The following is a 15,145-nucleotide window of genomic DNA, read 5'->3' on the forward strand; positions in this document are numbered from 1 at the left end:
GTTTCTTCATTTTATGAATGTCCTGATATCTATCCAAGGAATGTGTCAGCTTTATATTTTTTTTTTACTTCACAAGAAATGATACACAATACATTTTTTAAAAGCAACATAAGCAAAACAGTAGCACAAAAAGTGGTGCTTGTGGGACAATGTGATCATAATGTTACCATCAGTCACTGAGGAGGAATGAATGGGGAAGTTTTTCAGAAATAAATACATGATGCCTAGAAATTGAATTCTCAGGGATTCATCCTCAGGCACTTGACTGCCCATTAATTTCGACAGGTTTCAGGCAGCTTAAGTCCTTTCAGGATACAGGGATTAACCTCAATTATGCTTTTATTTCTGAGCACCACAAGGAAGCCCAGAAATAATTAGAAACAAAGAAAAAGAGTGGTGAAGTTCACTTTTATCTGGAGATTCTCATCATCCTCAAATCTAAACCAGCTGAGGAAAAGCCTAGAAATCATATTTTAATCAATAACTCCTTACACATATCCAGAATGTTTAAACTGGAAGAACTTTTTCTAAAAGTCCCTAAAAATTGGTAAATAATAGATAAAAATTTAGAGGGAAGAAAGGTCTACAAGAAAAAGGAGCAAAAGCATTAATAAATAGAAATAGTGATAAGGTTATTTCTTTATCTGACCTCAAACTGATACTGTGAAAGCCACTGGTTTATCTGTACAGCAATAATCTCGAAGTGAGAGTTTGGAACTGATCGTAAAAACTTTGATCAGCACCAGGTGGTGCTGTTTTGCTTTTTTAAAACTTTGTAGCTTGGTAAAATATTTACGTTTTAAATAATCACCTCTGATGAAAACAAAATGAGTGAGAAGAGTGTCTATTTTCTCATGCTGCAAATTAATTGTGTCTGCTTTTGGTGTTATGCATTTATATATTTAAGAAGCAGAGGATTCCCAACACACCTGACAGGAAAATTTAAAAAGTCTTTAGCCTTTAAAATAATCCTACTTCTCTCACAATTAAACTAGTTTTATAAACTGTTTAATCCATAGAAATTCTACATATGCTTCTCTCAGATTCTCACACAATAAAAGAAAATTCATGTTAATCCAAAAGTGCTGTTTTGTGAGGTGGCACGTATAAAGTGTGGGTATTTGCTTGTAAATTTTTAAATTACAGACAGGCTGTTCCAAAGCAATGCACCAAAGTCTGTGCCTTCAGAAACTCAGACAAGTCCAGAAGCTGGGGATAAGAGGGAGATATTTAAAATCAATACTATAAAATAAATCTGGGGTTAAAGTTCAAAGATTTATTATTATTATTATTATTTAGCATGTTTGCCACATATACTTTGCCCAGATGTTCATATAAAATGTAAGTTTCCCTTTTTTATGGTTCTGACCTAATATTTCTCACCAGAGCACATGGCCACAAACTGTATTTATAGACAAGTTTACAAGAACTTTATCAGCTTCAGTTTAACAAAGTCTAATCATGGTTTATCAGTCTTTGCAATATATCAGTCATAATAATTTTTAGGGTGGCATTTTCAATTAGATTTAGGTTTTTCATTGTACAAAAACTGTCTTAGAGGATGTAATAAGAATCCAGCAAGTTATTTTAAAGGCCATGAAGTAGCCACGTGTTGCCAACCTATCCCCACTGTTCTGCAAACTGAAGATTCTTTGCAGAACTGAAAGATTGATATGAAATGAGTGACATCATCCTATGCTGCTATTCAGCTTATCACTTACTCCTTGGATTAATGGTTTCCCCATGGACTGTAAATTCGTGTTTCCAGGGGTTCCTGTACTGCTGACTTCACCAGTTTGCCTTCGTGGCTGCTTTTGAAGAGAACCCAGAACTGCAGGAGATTTGTTTGACAAATAAACTGGGTTTTCTCTCTTGCTGCTGCAAGGCTGGACTGAAGACAGAGCCTGGAATGCACAGAATGCTTAGTGCCCCTGCAGCCTGAGAAGAAGAGATCTTTAAACTCACTGTAGAAGAGCTGTTCATTCTTCTCTCTGCAGTGCAGTGCTGATGTAACACAAGGAAGGTAACAGAACAGCTGTGTCAATACAGACACAAAACAAGGAGCTATTCTTTAAGTGATGCAGTAACACCAAAATCTGTGTTTGGGGCTTTTTCATATGCCTCTAGCCTCAATGAGAATAAAAGCAAACCCAGAGGTGGATGTCCATATCTGATTAGAATAAAGGGAAATACAGAGGTGGATGTCCATATCTGCTTATGTCAGAAGTGAAAATTAGAGTGTTGTCTCTGCCTTTTAGAATTTTTACAATTGTTTGCAGACAAGAGGCAGAGCCTGGAGACATCCCCTTGGAAAAATACCCTACCAATCCCACTCCTCAGTCTTTCAAACATGACAACAGGCAGGCAGTAGCAGCCTGAGCCTGCATCTTCTGGTGAGGGACAGCCTACCCTGTTATCCAAGTACAGCAATACCCACACCACAGAACAGCCATCACTATCCACTGTTAACCAGCAGAAGATCAAGTCATACCATAAATAATCCACTGTAGATTTGAGGAATGTTTCTAGATAGAATGGCAGAAAAGGAAAGTAACCTTGTACCCTAACAAACATTTGCCGTGGTCCTTACTTTGGGAATTGAATACATAAAGTACAGTATCTCTTACTTACAGGTATGATCAAACAGAAAAAAAAAAATTTAAAAATTTGAAAATTAAAACAAATAGGGACTTTTTTCCTTTAATTGGAGGAATGAAGTCTTTCCCTAAATATTTCAACTCTCCCCATCATTATGACTCCTGACATAAATGACGCATCATACATACGAAGTAATAAACTGATTTCCATCTCGGGCAGCCCATGAATGCCGGTTAATCTTTGATCCCTGGGCACACTAAAACTCACCAGCCAAGTCAAGGAGATTAAAAGTGTTTGAATCTTGCAAAAGTAGCTTTACCACCTCTTTTAGTCTTTTCCAAAAGTGGATTATGACTCAAAAAACTTCTGACCTTGTCAGCATAGGAAATAGTTGCATAATCTGTTAGAGCCTAACATCTGCTGGAGAAAAAAAAAAACAGTATAATTTCAGAAAGAGGAGTATGTCATTAACACAGCATCATAGTATTTTGCTGTTTCTTTTTTTCTTCTATATCAGCAACATGAGAATTGTTCTGTTACAAAGCAGAAGGGTTTTCATATGGCAGTTCAGCAGGCAGCAAAAGTACCACAATTAGAAGGGGAGCCCAGGTATGCTATTGTCACTTTGTAGGCAGGGTGTCTCATAAAATTCTCTATGTTGTCATTTCTGTGTGTTTAAACTGGTTGAATTTCCTCCTTCACCAATCTCTAATGGCTTGGTTTTCTCTGCATTGCAGGATTTTATAATCTTTCTCTAACTGCACATATTTTATTGGATTCAGAAAAATGTGCTGTAGCACCATGTTCTCATCTGTGTACAAACACAAGAGCTTTAAATGGAATAGTGACCTTCCTTTCAGGTGGCTGAAAATCTTGCAGAAAATACAATGCAATTGCACTTTGTATTTTAGTGAAACTGCAATCTATAAAACTAAAAATAAATTCTTATAAATGTCAAAGGCTAGGGTATCTGCAGAAGTTGTTACAGGATTGCTAGCTCAGACCCCCGTCTTTTAACTTTAAAAACTTATGTGCAACTAAGGTAATGTAAATATATTCGGGAAAAAATACAGGACTCTGCAAGTATCCACTGTATCACATTTGACTCTCTGCTCCTCTTTCATTTTCCAGTTGTGTCATCCATAAATATTGAGTCTAGGCATACTAAATATTGTAGAAGTTGTAATTCACACCTAGAAAATATTCTACTGGATTTTAAAATTAGCAATTTGGCCTGTTTATCAGCAGTGTGGTGCTTTGTGATCTTCCATTTCATAAGCTACACAAAACCTAAGTCACCTTCTCTCATTTTGTCACATTTTGAGGGTCTCTATACTTGTATTTACATCTTCTAGTTTTGCTGAGTTGTAAGCAATTCTAATAAAGATGTTCACAATTTAAGCCCATGTAAAAGTAAAATACTAGTAGCAGATGATAGTACCATTAAATTCAGCATTATTTCACTAGTTTAAGAAACACCAAAAAAAAAGAAAAAGTCTCCCAGTGAGAAGGAACCCAGGGAAAAGGAAAAGCTGACAAGGATCTTGGAAAGGCCTTCTGGACACACAGAGTGATTTTGATGGTAATGTTAGGGGATTTTGTTCTTTTCTACCATCAAATCCTGACCTGGATGTGGGGTTTGTGTTATCCTAAGTGAACTGGGAAAACACACCCCTGTTGTGGACAAATTGAACATCTCTACTCCCTCAGGGCACAGAAAAGGTATAAAGGCTGAAATATGGATGGTGCCTAAATGTTTTTCTAAGGTAATGATGACACAACCACCATGAATTTTGCATCAGCTTTCTGAAATCAAGATGTGGGTATTGCAAAAAGTTCTTTGCTCAGTGACAACTGTGGAAGCATTATGTTGATCTTAATCCTGTGCATACCAATCTCCTCCAGTCACTGCTACTTACAAAATTCTGGTGTACATTCAACTTCCCTGGCACCCTGGTGCCAAAGATTTTATGGTCATAATTGTTACCTCTGCTTGCTGTTGCTCAACTCAATGGATGATGGTGGTTCCTCATCTTTGACAGGAGTAGGACTCCTAGGACTCATAGGGGATTGTACTTCTCTTAAAATTTCATGCTGGTATCAAATAAAATAAAATAAAATAAAATTTTCAGAAAAGGAAAAAATGTTAAGACACCTAAATATTCAAGTCATATTACTTGGTGAGAATCCCACCCACAGACTCATGGAAATTCTGCATTCACCCTCTCCAAACTGAGTTGTTGCCACCGCCTACTCAAGCCAAAGTCTCCCAAAAAGCTGACGCTTTTGCTCCATGTGATGTCCACCATCCCACGGAGTTTGGTGCCAAAATATTCAGTGGTTTCCAGTTTGCTATCCATTGTGTATCATGCCAGTGGTCCCACTCTTAATGGTCTTTCTGGGAAACTACTGCATTGCTGTGCTGCTGTAATTACCTCAGGCACAATGTCTGAGGGAAACTAAAATCCATGGTTTTTATAACAGATTGCAAGACTTTATTAGCTATTGATCTTATGTCAGCTGGTGGAGAAAACCTAGAAGAGATGACCACATCTTGAAAAATTCTCATCATTAGAGAAAACTGACCTCATAAAAGTGAGCAGAGAAAATAAATTATGGCAGTTCACAGGAAAGAATTAAAACGGTGAAGAGATGGGTTTTATACATTCACGTCCCTGTTCATTCAATATACTGCATCAGAATTTTACATTTGGGAACCCAGTAAGGAGTCCTGTGATCACCTGAAACCACTTGTAACTAAAATTTTGTGAAAGCGGGAACCAAAGACTGGATTGGATTTTGTGGAATTGGTAATTATCCATATTGTTATTTATGGAAAGAGGGGATCGACCGGGTAATTCACTACTTTGACCGACAGGAAAATAGACGGGGAAGAACAATTTTCTCACATAGCGGGAGCTGGGGATGAAGCTCTGGGGGGAGGAAATAAAAAAATCCACGGCCGCAGCTAGGAACTGCTTTGCTGCGTTTACCAGCAAGCCGGGCTTTCAGGGATTCAGCTCCGTGACAGACAGCAACCCGTGCCGCAGCGCGGTCCCGGCAGGAGCCGGCGCGCTTCCCCCGCGCCCCGCGGCGCGGCGCCGCTGGGTCCCGGGCGGGGCCGACCGGGCTCGGGGGCTCCGGGGCTCCCACCTGCCCTTGGCCGCCGCAGTGCCATGCGGGGCTGCCGCCCGCGATGTTCGGGACGGGCAGGTACAGCATCCCGCGGCCCGTCACCAGGAACCTGGAGGACCTGGACTCGGTGCAGAGCGTCCTGCTGCACAGGTCAGTGGCGGGGACGGGGCGCGGCCGCCCGGGATGGCTTTGCCGAGCTCGGGATGCTCCGGCACCCCTGGCCCTCGGCAGGGCAGGACCCGCCGGGCCGAGGGACCGGGGTGCCTGCGGGTCCCCGGCGAGCTCCCCTGTGGTCCCGGCGGCAGGAAGGGACATGGGCTGTGAGCCGGGACTGCCTCGGGGAGCACGGCAAGGAAAGGGGAGGGGAGGGAAGGGGCGGCTGCCGGAGGGGATCCGAAGTGCCCTTGGGCTTCCCTCCCTTCTTCCTGGAGAAGGGGAGGACGTGCAGGTGAGGGGAGCGACGGGGCTACGCCCGGGACTCTTACATGTGCAGAGAAAAGTGCTGATGCTCTGGTACGGATTGATGCTGTTGCATCAATGCATAAGCGTTTTGAACTCTTCTCTAAGGGGAGGGGATTTGTGTGCATTCTAACTCACACACAAATCCGAGAGGGATTGGAAAGAAATCCCTAAGTGGATGTGCAGGAGGCGGCACGCTGTATGCCAAGCAGCTGCTTTTCCTCCTGCATTCACCATCCCTAACGTGCAATTTTCCACGGTATCCCCCGACAAAGACATCTCGACAATAGGATCTTGCCCAGTAGGCCCGTGCAGGACTCTGAAAGCCACCCTAAATGGCATTTTCCATGTGCTAGCTGACAGCCGCAGAGACTTTACAGAGAAAAAATGCATCCCATTCAGTAGAATCCAAGGCTCATCTCCAGTTCTGCTAAGCGTCAGTTTCCTGTTTCTCAGCCACGCTGGTTTATTTCCAGCTGCACAGAAAAAGCGCACGGGCACTTCGAGTGCCAGCTCCAAGCAGCTCTTGCTATGGAAACTAACAAGCGGTTATTAACTCCAGCTCAAGGCGTCAGACGGAGCAGCCGTGTGAAATCCATTCCTGTGAGCACTGGGGATGCAAACACAGAGCACAGCAAGGAGGATCAGCCTGCTCCGGCACGGCACTCTGAGGCTGCTTTATGCACAATAAGTGTGCTTGTATGCCAACATGACACCGTGAACTTTTCAGTGACTTCACAGAAAATGTTCTGTTTCAGAGATGGATTAAAAACATGCTGCCCCGTGGTACTGCTTACGTGAATATATTCTGAGTGGAATAAGGCTACTCATGCCTGCAACATTTGCATGTTGACTGCAAATAATGGTTTTCTTTCATGCCTGACATGCTTGCTATGCATAGCAGGTGATCCTAAAAAAAGAAAATTTAAAACATTTAGGGTGAAGTAAAAGCAGTAGGGGAAAAAAATGAAAATTACAGCTCCTTTTCATTCTGGAGAGAACTCTTAACTCTCCAAGAGTGTTTTTCAAAAGAATGAGATGGGTTGTACTACTGTTCACGGGTTGTACTATTCTTCAAGGCTGTCTTCGTGTCGGTTTTGTGTTCCTCTGAAATACCTTCTGTGGTCAGAGTTGATACAGAAAGCTCAAGAAGTCAGAATATTCTTTCTGTTCCATTTATTGAGTACTAGAGGGTTTGCTCACAAAAATTCTGCTCCTTTGGTGTCAGAGGTAGCCTCCATTCTCTGTGGAGTCTGTTTATATGTAAAAATCCCAACTAAAATGACAGCCCAGTGTCACTCTTCAATTCATGCCACTTTGCTGTGGGTGGTCTCTACACAGTCCTGTCAGAGGAGTTGTGAGCAGAAGATTCTGTCATCACAGTCTTACATGGTTTTATGGAAACCTTATAATCAAAAAATCTTAACTACTAAGGGGTCCCTGTGAAATATATATATTTTCCTTTAAGAAAGACTTGGGCAGGGGAGGGGAAAGTTGCATTGCTGACATTAATTTTACAAAAGAGGGAATTATTTCTGACATATTTTGCTCATGCTGTGCACTGGAGGAATAAAAAAAACCCAGGAATCAATAGCTGGAACATAATGTCACTCATATTTTTATGTGGGGGCTGTTTTTTCTTTTTCAAAAAAGCAGGTGTAAGCAAGAAACACAACTGAAAAAACAAAGAGATGAAACAATTTTCCTCTTTCCTTACATCTGCTTGTAACGTATCACATTTTATCAGTGTATCATTTGTTTCCGTCCAGTTGTTGATAGTGCCTTCCTGGAAATATTAAGTGATCTGAAACCAAGCAGAAAATAAAAAAATGAAACATTAACAAGTTACTTAGGGCCTTTTTACCTCATTATCACTAATGAAGAGCTGTAATTTGAAGCATGGAACTAGTGTGTCCTATACCCTGTCTTCTTTTAACTTCAGTCTCCTCCTGAATAAAGGCATAGATCAAGGCCGGCTGTTATTTTTAAAGCACAACAGCTTCTGAAACAGGTTAAGGAAAAAAAAAAAAAAGTAACAAGAAACTCTTGTTCAGGAAATAAATTCCTACACGTGGATTTAGTTCTTTGCAGGAACAGCTAATCAGGACAACCTTCAGGCTTTAATTATCCACTCCTAAGTGCTCATTACCCAGTTGTCCACAGCGAGGGTGAGCAGTGCTATCGATGCCAGTGATGCCCCCTGGAAGATTTTTACCATCTGCATGTTAAAAACAGTAACTTGGCATAGAAGGCTCATGGATTCCTTAGTGAGGAGCATCAGCCCCAGCTACTCGGATTAAGTGTAAAGTGTCTGCCAGAAGACAAATTATTTCAAGTCTTGTTCTAATATTTATGCCCAAGAAATGAGAGGCTTTCCTCTCAAGAGGGATTGTGTGAGAAAATCTGTGTCTTCACTAAAATAAGATCCTGCTGTGTGAGATATATCCTGCAATCTTTAATTGTTCCCACAGCAGCAAAAATTCCACATTCATTTCAGCGAAGTCTTTAGGTGGCTCCCAGCTACTCCTCTCAGAGGACCAAAGCCTTCCATCATCCTTCCACTCATAATATACTGATTCCTATAAAATAGCAAGTGGTGTAAGACCATTGCCTCCTGAAAGAGAGCCTGTATTTCTCACTTAGTGAGCAAACAACTGGAACCAATTAATCAACTCTTGAACTCAGTGAAATTTAACTAACACAGCACCATCTGGCATTGACTACCACTTCTCTACAGAAACACTTCAGTGTGCTGCTCGGTGTATTAAAAGTGCTTGCAAATGTAAGCACAATTAGGGAGGGTGGGACAGTATATCTCACCTACTTTCAAATGAAACCATAGTAGAACAAACTTTTTTCTTTAGGGAATGTTTCTGTCTCCCTCTCTGGATACGTTTGTAGTCTTGATAACCATACAAAATAATTTATCTGTGAAATCAGGTCTTGTACAGGGACTTCAGAATGGCCACAGTACTTAATATATGTATTTTTACTCCAGTTGAAGCCTTAATTACATGGATGTGAGTCCAAAACATTTCTATCTGCTAATTCACTTGAAATCACACCTACTAATATACGCTTCCCTAACGCAGTTTCAAGTACAGGAATTTCATACCAGGATTCTGTCACTCCTCCGTAGTGTTCCAGCTCTATAAAACCTCACTGCTGAAGCTGTGCAAATATCCCACTGAGCAGAGATTCAATCCAGCACATTGAAAATGTTCCAACAATTACTCTCCATCCCTTTCCCTACTCACCATGTGTGTCCTGATGGGTTTACTGACACAGCTACACGGCAAGTTGTCTGCAGGGCTGCCATAGGTCTTGTTTTTCATTATTGTGAATAATTTAAGTCCTGAAAACCGAGCAGGGTGCTTTTTTTTGGTTGTTTTTTTTTTTTTCTCTCTCTCTCTCGACTGTGCATGATTTTATAAGTGAAAATTTTAAGGTACCTTAAAATATGCACGGGCTATTTTAAGGTACCTTGTTTGGGTCTGTCACATCCTTGTTTCTCCTGAACTGCACTGCTCTGACAAACCTAAGGAGAAGCTACTTTAATTTCTCACAGCTCGTTTAATATAAGAGCAGATAAAATAAAGCACAGAGGCATCCCATTGCTTACCAGTTGACCCGAGAATCACTTTTTACCTCGTGTTTGCCCCTCCTGATCTGTGTTTGTTTACAACGCTCTGAGCCTCACCCCAGGACTCCCGAGTTTCACTAAGGGTGTCCTTTATGGGACGGGTGCTGGGACCGTGGAATCAGGCAACTAAATAAAGTCTGGTTCATGATGCGTTTCTGTTGAGCCTGGGAAAGTCGTTCGAGGGCTGGGGGAAATAAGCACATGGAAATTCCCACTACAATGGAAGATTTATCCCCGCGGAGCGACGGCAGCGCGGCCTCCCACAGCCGGGCCCTCGCGATTCCCGCCGTTTCCATGGCGCGCGGCGGCGCCGGCCATTGGGAGGGCGCGGCGCGCGTCACGTGCCCCGCCTGGCGCGCGGCTGTCATGGCGTCCGGCGGGAGCGACGCTGCCGAGGGGATGGAGCCGGCCGGGGCAGAAGACGCTGAGCCCGTGGGCACCGGCAGCGAGAGCGGCTCCTGCGGCTCCTCGCCGTCTACGAGCTCCGAGTAAGGGCGGGGCCGGGAAGGGCGAGCGGCGGTGGCCGGGGGCTGTGCGGGGGTCGCGCCGCCCCTGCGCAGCGTAGCCCGGCGGGAGGCGGTGGGAGCCCCCCGGCGCTGAGCGCTGAGGGCTGGGCTGGGCTGGGCTGGGCTGGGCTGGCTCGGCTCGTCTCTAGGAGCAGAGAACGGTGTGAGGTTTGTGGCAGTGTCTCTGCAGAGCCCTGGCTGTAAAGCGGCGGGCGTTCAGCTCGGGCAGTCCTTGCACCGCGTCCCACATCACAGCTGGCAAGCAGAGGGGATGGAGGGACTTTGGCACATGCTTTAGCAAGAAAGGTGTAGTCTTCGTCTTTTAGTGTCCTAAGTCAGAAGGCAGTTCTGTAATAATACATATTTTAAAGTTATAAATGTAACGTCCAGAGCTTTAATTTATTTGTAACTTTTTAAAATCGGATGAAGTTAAACTTAAAACATTAACTTGGGTTCCCTGTGTTAAAACAGCTCTGCCTGACACTTCAAATGTGTATTTCAGGGCGTAATTCATAGCATTTCATGCAGCATGTTATTTTCATCACGCTGTGTGTACAGTGGAGGGAAAAAAAAGATTTAAGTGAGAGAAGTTAGAATTGTGTTCAAGTGTAGTTTAATTCATAGCTGCCCTGTACCTCTGGCTCAGAGACAAAGCTGTTGTATGTACACCTACCTTACTTTATTCCTATATTTACAAGCTAGAAGTCAACTGTAACTGCTTCAGCCTGAAGCCATGGTTTTTTATATTTTGTGTGTTTGTTTTTTTTTGTTTCTCAATTCTTTAATCTAAAATGCTTTTTTACTGTCATTCTTTATATATGTTCAGGGAATAAAGCTGTTCGACAGACTTCAGCACATAACACATTTAATATTAATAATAATAACTGTAATACTTTAAATAATTTATCTATATAACAATTTATCCAGCAGAACTTTGATCCTTTCTTTCCTAAGTGGACAATTTCAGTCAGCACAGCTTTTCAGACATTTATCCCAAAGAAAAAATACATGTGTGGGATCAGAGAAACTACTCTTAGAGAAATGCAGGCCTTCAAGTTTTTTAGCTCCCCTGACTGAAGCTTCCAGTCCTAGAGGCAAGTTGAGGTTATTGTGTAAGCACTTGTTTTGACACAAGGGAAAAGAGATCAAAATAAGATTTATTTCTTTTTCCTCTTTTTTCTTTCCTTGCTTGGTTTCAATTTATCGTGACACTACAGCATTGGGGGAGAAACCTCTCATCCTAGGTGCAGGCTTCTTGTTTCAGATTTGCTTTTCCAGATGTCTGTGTGGATCTGTATGGGGAAAGTGGGAGTTTTTTTACAGTACAATTCCTTCTTGACTTCTCTCTGGAGTTGTTCTGTTTGGGTGAACCCAGAGTAAACACCAGATATGCCCACACCATTTTCTTTTCCCGTGGTCCATATTGTTCTAATAAAAATAGAGAATAAACCTGGAGAACGTGAGTGTATGAACTGACAGCCAGGTTGAAATTTTGACATCTACCCCAAAGAAGAAACAGCTTTTCCAAAGATCACAGTCTCTTTTAAAGAGGGAATAAAAATCCTATCATACATGACAGGAGTTTTGCTAATCCAGATGTTATTTCTTTGTAAATTTCTAGTGTTTCATTTTTGTTAGGGTTTTTTTTTTTGGGGGGGGGGGGGGTGGTTGGTTTGGTTGGGTTTTGTGTGGGGTTTTGGAATGGAATTTTTTGTTTGTTTGGTTTTGCTTAATTTTGCTTACATACGCCAGAATGTGGGAGTACTCCTTAAAAAGCAAACCAAGGAAAAGCTCTTCTCTTGTTATTTCTTGCCTACCACCTTCTGAGAGCCGTTGAATCAGAAAGACTGTGCCCTTGACAGCCTTTAGGTTTTGTTAGCATTCTGATACTTTGTTGAATAAGAGCTCAGGATTTGGAGTGAAACTCAGCAGAAATCACAAATTTGGATTTATCGCTCAGTCATAGCCAAATTATCACAGGTGGTGGCTCTTCCTTTACACAGTGTATTTGGGCAAAAAAAGCTAATAAATGCAGAGGAGCTAGGTGATGTTTCATCCTGCAAGACCCATAGACTTTTCTCAATAACTTGGGCTCCTGAAAGAGAGCAATGCCAATGTCTTCTGTATTGCTAGTCCAGACAGATCCTCTTGTTGAGCCCCTAAAGGTGCTCTGGTGCAATGTCTTTATAATGTTCTCTGTTCAGCTAAACTTTGGAACTTTATCATTTATCTGTGTTTGCAAATTAATGCTCTATTTGAATATTAATTACTAGCTTTAAATCTGATTTGCACTCTTTATTCAATAATAGTCTAGTGTAAAATGTATTAATGTTAACATTAAACTACTGTATATAATTATGATGAAAATCTCCAGTCTTGTTTTTCCTTATATGATTTTTATGAAACAGAGAGACCTCTTTCTCATCTGGTTAGGAAGAATTAACTGGTCTTGTCTTTTCCTGAAAATCTTCCATGCAGAGCATTCCAGATAATTAAACCTCTGAGTACTCTTCTTACTTTGGCCATTGTTGAGTCTCATCTATCTGGAGTAACTCTCCATGGTTTGACTCGAGGTTCATTTGGTCTGTTGTCCCTCAGCAGGCATTTTTTGGTTTGTTTTGGTTTTTTTTCCTCAGCAAAAAGAGTATGATTTCCTTCAGTCTCCTTCCCTTTAAATGTGTTTATAGGCTACTTAGCATTTGTCTCTTTGCTCTGGGTTTGTTCCAGTTATTACATCTTTCTTAAAACCTACTATCCAAAAGTGGACATGGCTGACACATCACCGTTGCCAAATTAGGACAAAAATTTTTTTGCACCATGCTGATGATGTTTCTGTTACATCCTAGAGCTGCTTTGCCTTTGCTTTGCAGAAATGTCTTGCTCTTGGCTTCGGGTGATCCACGCCAGCTGCCAGATCTGTTTCTGTAGCAGTGCTGCCTCTTTGCATTTTTACTATTTTTGCATCTGCTGTTTGGAGCTTGGCTTTTAAGAATTGTTACCTAGATTTCATCTTATATTGTTTTGGGGGTTTTTAATGTTAAATCTAAGTGATTTTTAAAATGTTTATCTTCTCTTCCCAAAGGACTGTCAGTGCAGTCTGTGTTCCCATAGCATTACAGAATATCCTGAGTTAGAAGGAGCCCACAAGGAAAAACAAGTCCATCCTCAGGCTTTGCACAGGATGACCTCAAAAACCATGCCATGATTATATTACAAATACATAAGGGAAAAAAATGGGAAAGAACAAATAGAATGGACATTTTTTTCTTAAGAGAAAGTCCCATTGTGCACATGAATGTAATTACTAATTAAAATTTGCATGTCAAAGAAATGTTTGTTTTCTGAAAAGAGAATACTGCTTTTTGCAATAGCTGGTTTTCTCTCAGGCATTTGAAGAAACTATTTTACTGGAGAGAGGGATGTCTTTCCTTGCCATATCCATCATTTATCTAAAACAAACTCTAACCCTCATGGCAGACTTCAAGCAGTTGAGCTGTCAATGTTCAGGAGGCAGCTGGTTTTTTTCCTGCTTTTTATTCGACCCTTGCACTCTCTCTGTCTCCTCCCTACTTAAAATAATCAGATCTCTCTTGCATAGTGATCTTCCTTATCAGAATCCACTGATCATTCTTCTTTCTTTTCCAGTGACCTTGAGCCTGAGTGGTTGGATAGTGTGCAGAAAAATGGAGAATTATTTTACTTGGAATTAAGTGAAAGTGAAGAAGAAGTTCTGCTTCAGAACAGCTGTCCAGAAATGCCAGCAGTGAATCATGTCAGGTTTCGTGAAAATGAAGCTGAAATTATTCAAGAGGGATCGCGAAAGGAAAGAAAGTATGAACTGAAGAAATGGACCAAAATGCTAAAAAAGAAAAGTCTTTTACCAAAGCGTTCCAGTAAGAAAGGCAGTGGAAGCTGCAACCAGGAACCCTCTGGTCCTACTTCCATATTGAAACACCAGTCTGCTCATAAAACGGGTGTCACTGTTCAGCAAAAGTACAAAGATGTATCTGTTTATGTAAATCCCAGAAAACTCTACAGTGCTGGGGAAGAAGAGCAGCAGAGGCTGCTGGAGGCCTTAGTAGGGATTGTCCATCAGTCTTCGTGGAGCAGCAGAAGAGTGGAAAAACAAGGCAGGAGGGATAAAGCCACCGGAGGAGTCAGTGAAGAGAAGCTTGTGGTACATGGCTTGGTGCCAGGTAGCTCTGCAATAAAAACAGGTCAAATCCTGATTGGTAAGTAACAGGGAATAGCTGACTTCTGCACTCTTCCTTTAATATGAAGATTTAGGGGTTTTTTGCTGTTAGAGGCAGCTGACTTGAATATTCCTGAGACGTAAGCATCTGCATCGGTTCTCAAGGGATTATTTTAAGTCCATGTCGTTGCATCTGATGTGGTTTATCTAGCGAGTTTTACTGTATTACTGCTTTTAAGAAGATGTGGCATAACCTGAAAGGTGTTAAAACAACAAGGAGATGACCACCCCTTAGTATTCAGAGCAGCTTGGAGCAAGAAATACCTCCCCCCACCACCTTTAATTTCGGGTTTTAACTGAGGATTTGATCAGTAGATAAGTGGGACTGGAGCAAACCTCTAGTCTGCCAGATACTGTAGTTAGATTTCATTCTTCTCCACAGCATCCCCCTTAGATAAAAAAGCCTTACCACTTTAAATATATATATATTATATTTATATATGTTTTAAATGGGTTTTGTATCATAAAAATGAGGGGAAAAAATACTGAGTAAGATACATTCTTATGTTACAAACTTTCTCCACAGCCTTGTTTGGATATTTTTCTGTTTAG

General features: G+C 41.5%; 1 protein-coding gene across 4 annotated transcripts in view; it reads left to right on the plus strand.

The window, feature by feature from the left end:
• Positions 1-5,753: 5,753 nt before the first annotated feature.
• The window catches only part of INTU (inturned planar cell polarity protein), a 39,448-nt gene continuing 30,056 nt past the window's right edge, over positions 5,754-15,145 (plus strand). For 3 of the 4 annotated variants that reach the window (XM_015625156.3, XM_015625158.3, XM_015625159.2), the window contains exons 1-2: positions 10,193-10,323; positions 13,987-14,573. In XM_015625156.3, coding sequence (XP_015480642.1) covers positions 10,202-10,323; positions 13,987-14,573 — 709 coding nt within the window. In that variant the 5' untranslated portion in view covers positions 10,193-10,201. Of the gene's footprint in view, positions 5,884-10,192; positions 10,324-13,986; positions 14,574-15,145 lie in introns of those variants that run through there. The other variant, XM_015625157.3, reaches the window with a different exon arrangement.

This window comes from Parus major, chromosome 4 (genome assembly GCF_001522545.3).
Source record: "Parus major isolate Abel chromosome 4, Parus_major1.1, whole genome shotgun sequence".
NCBI lineage: Eukaryota > Metazoa > Chordata > Aves > Passeriformes > Paridae > Parus > Parus major.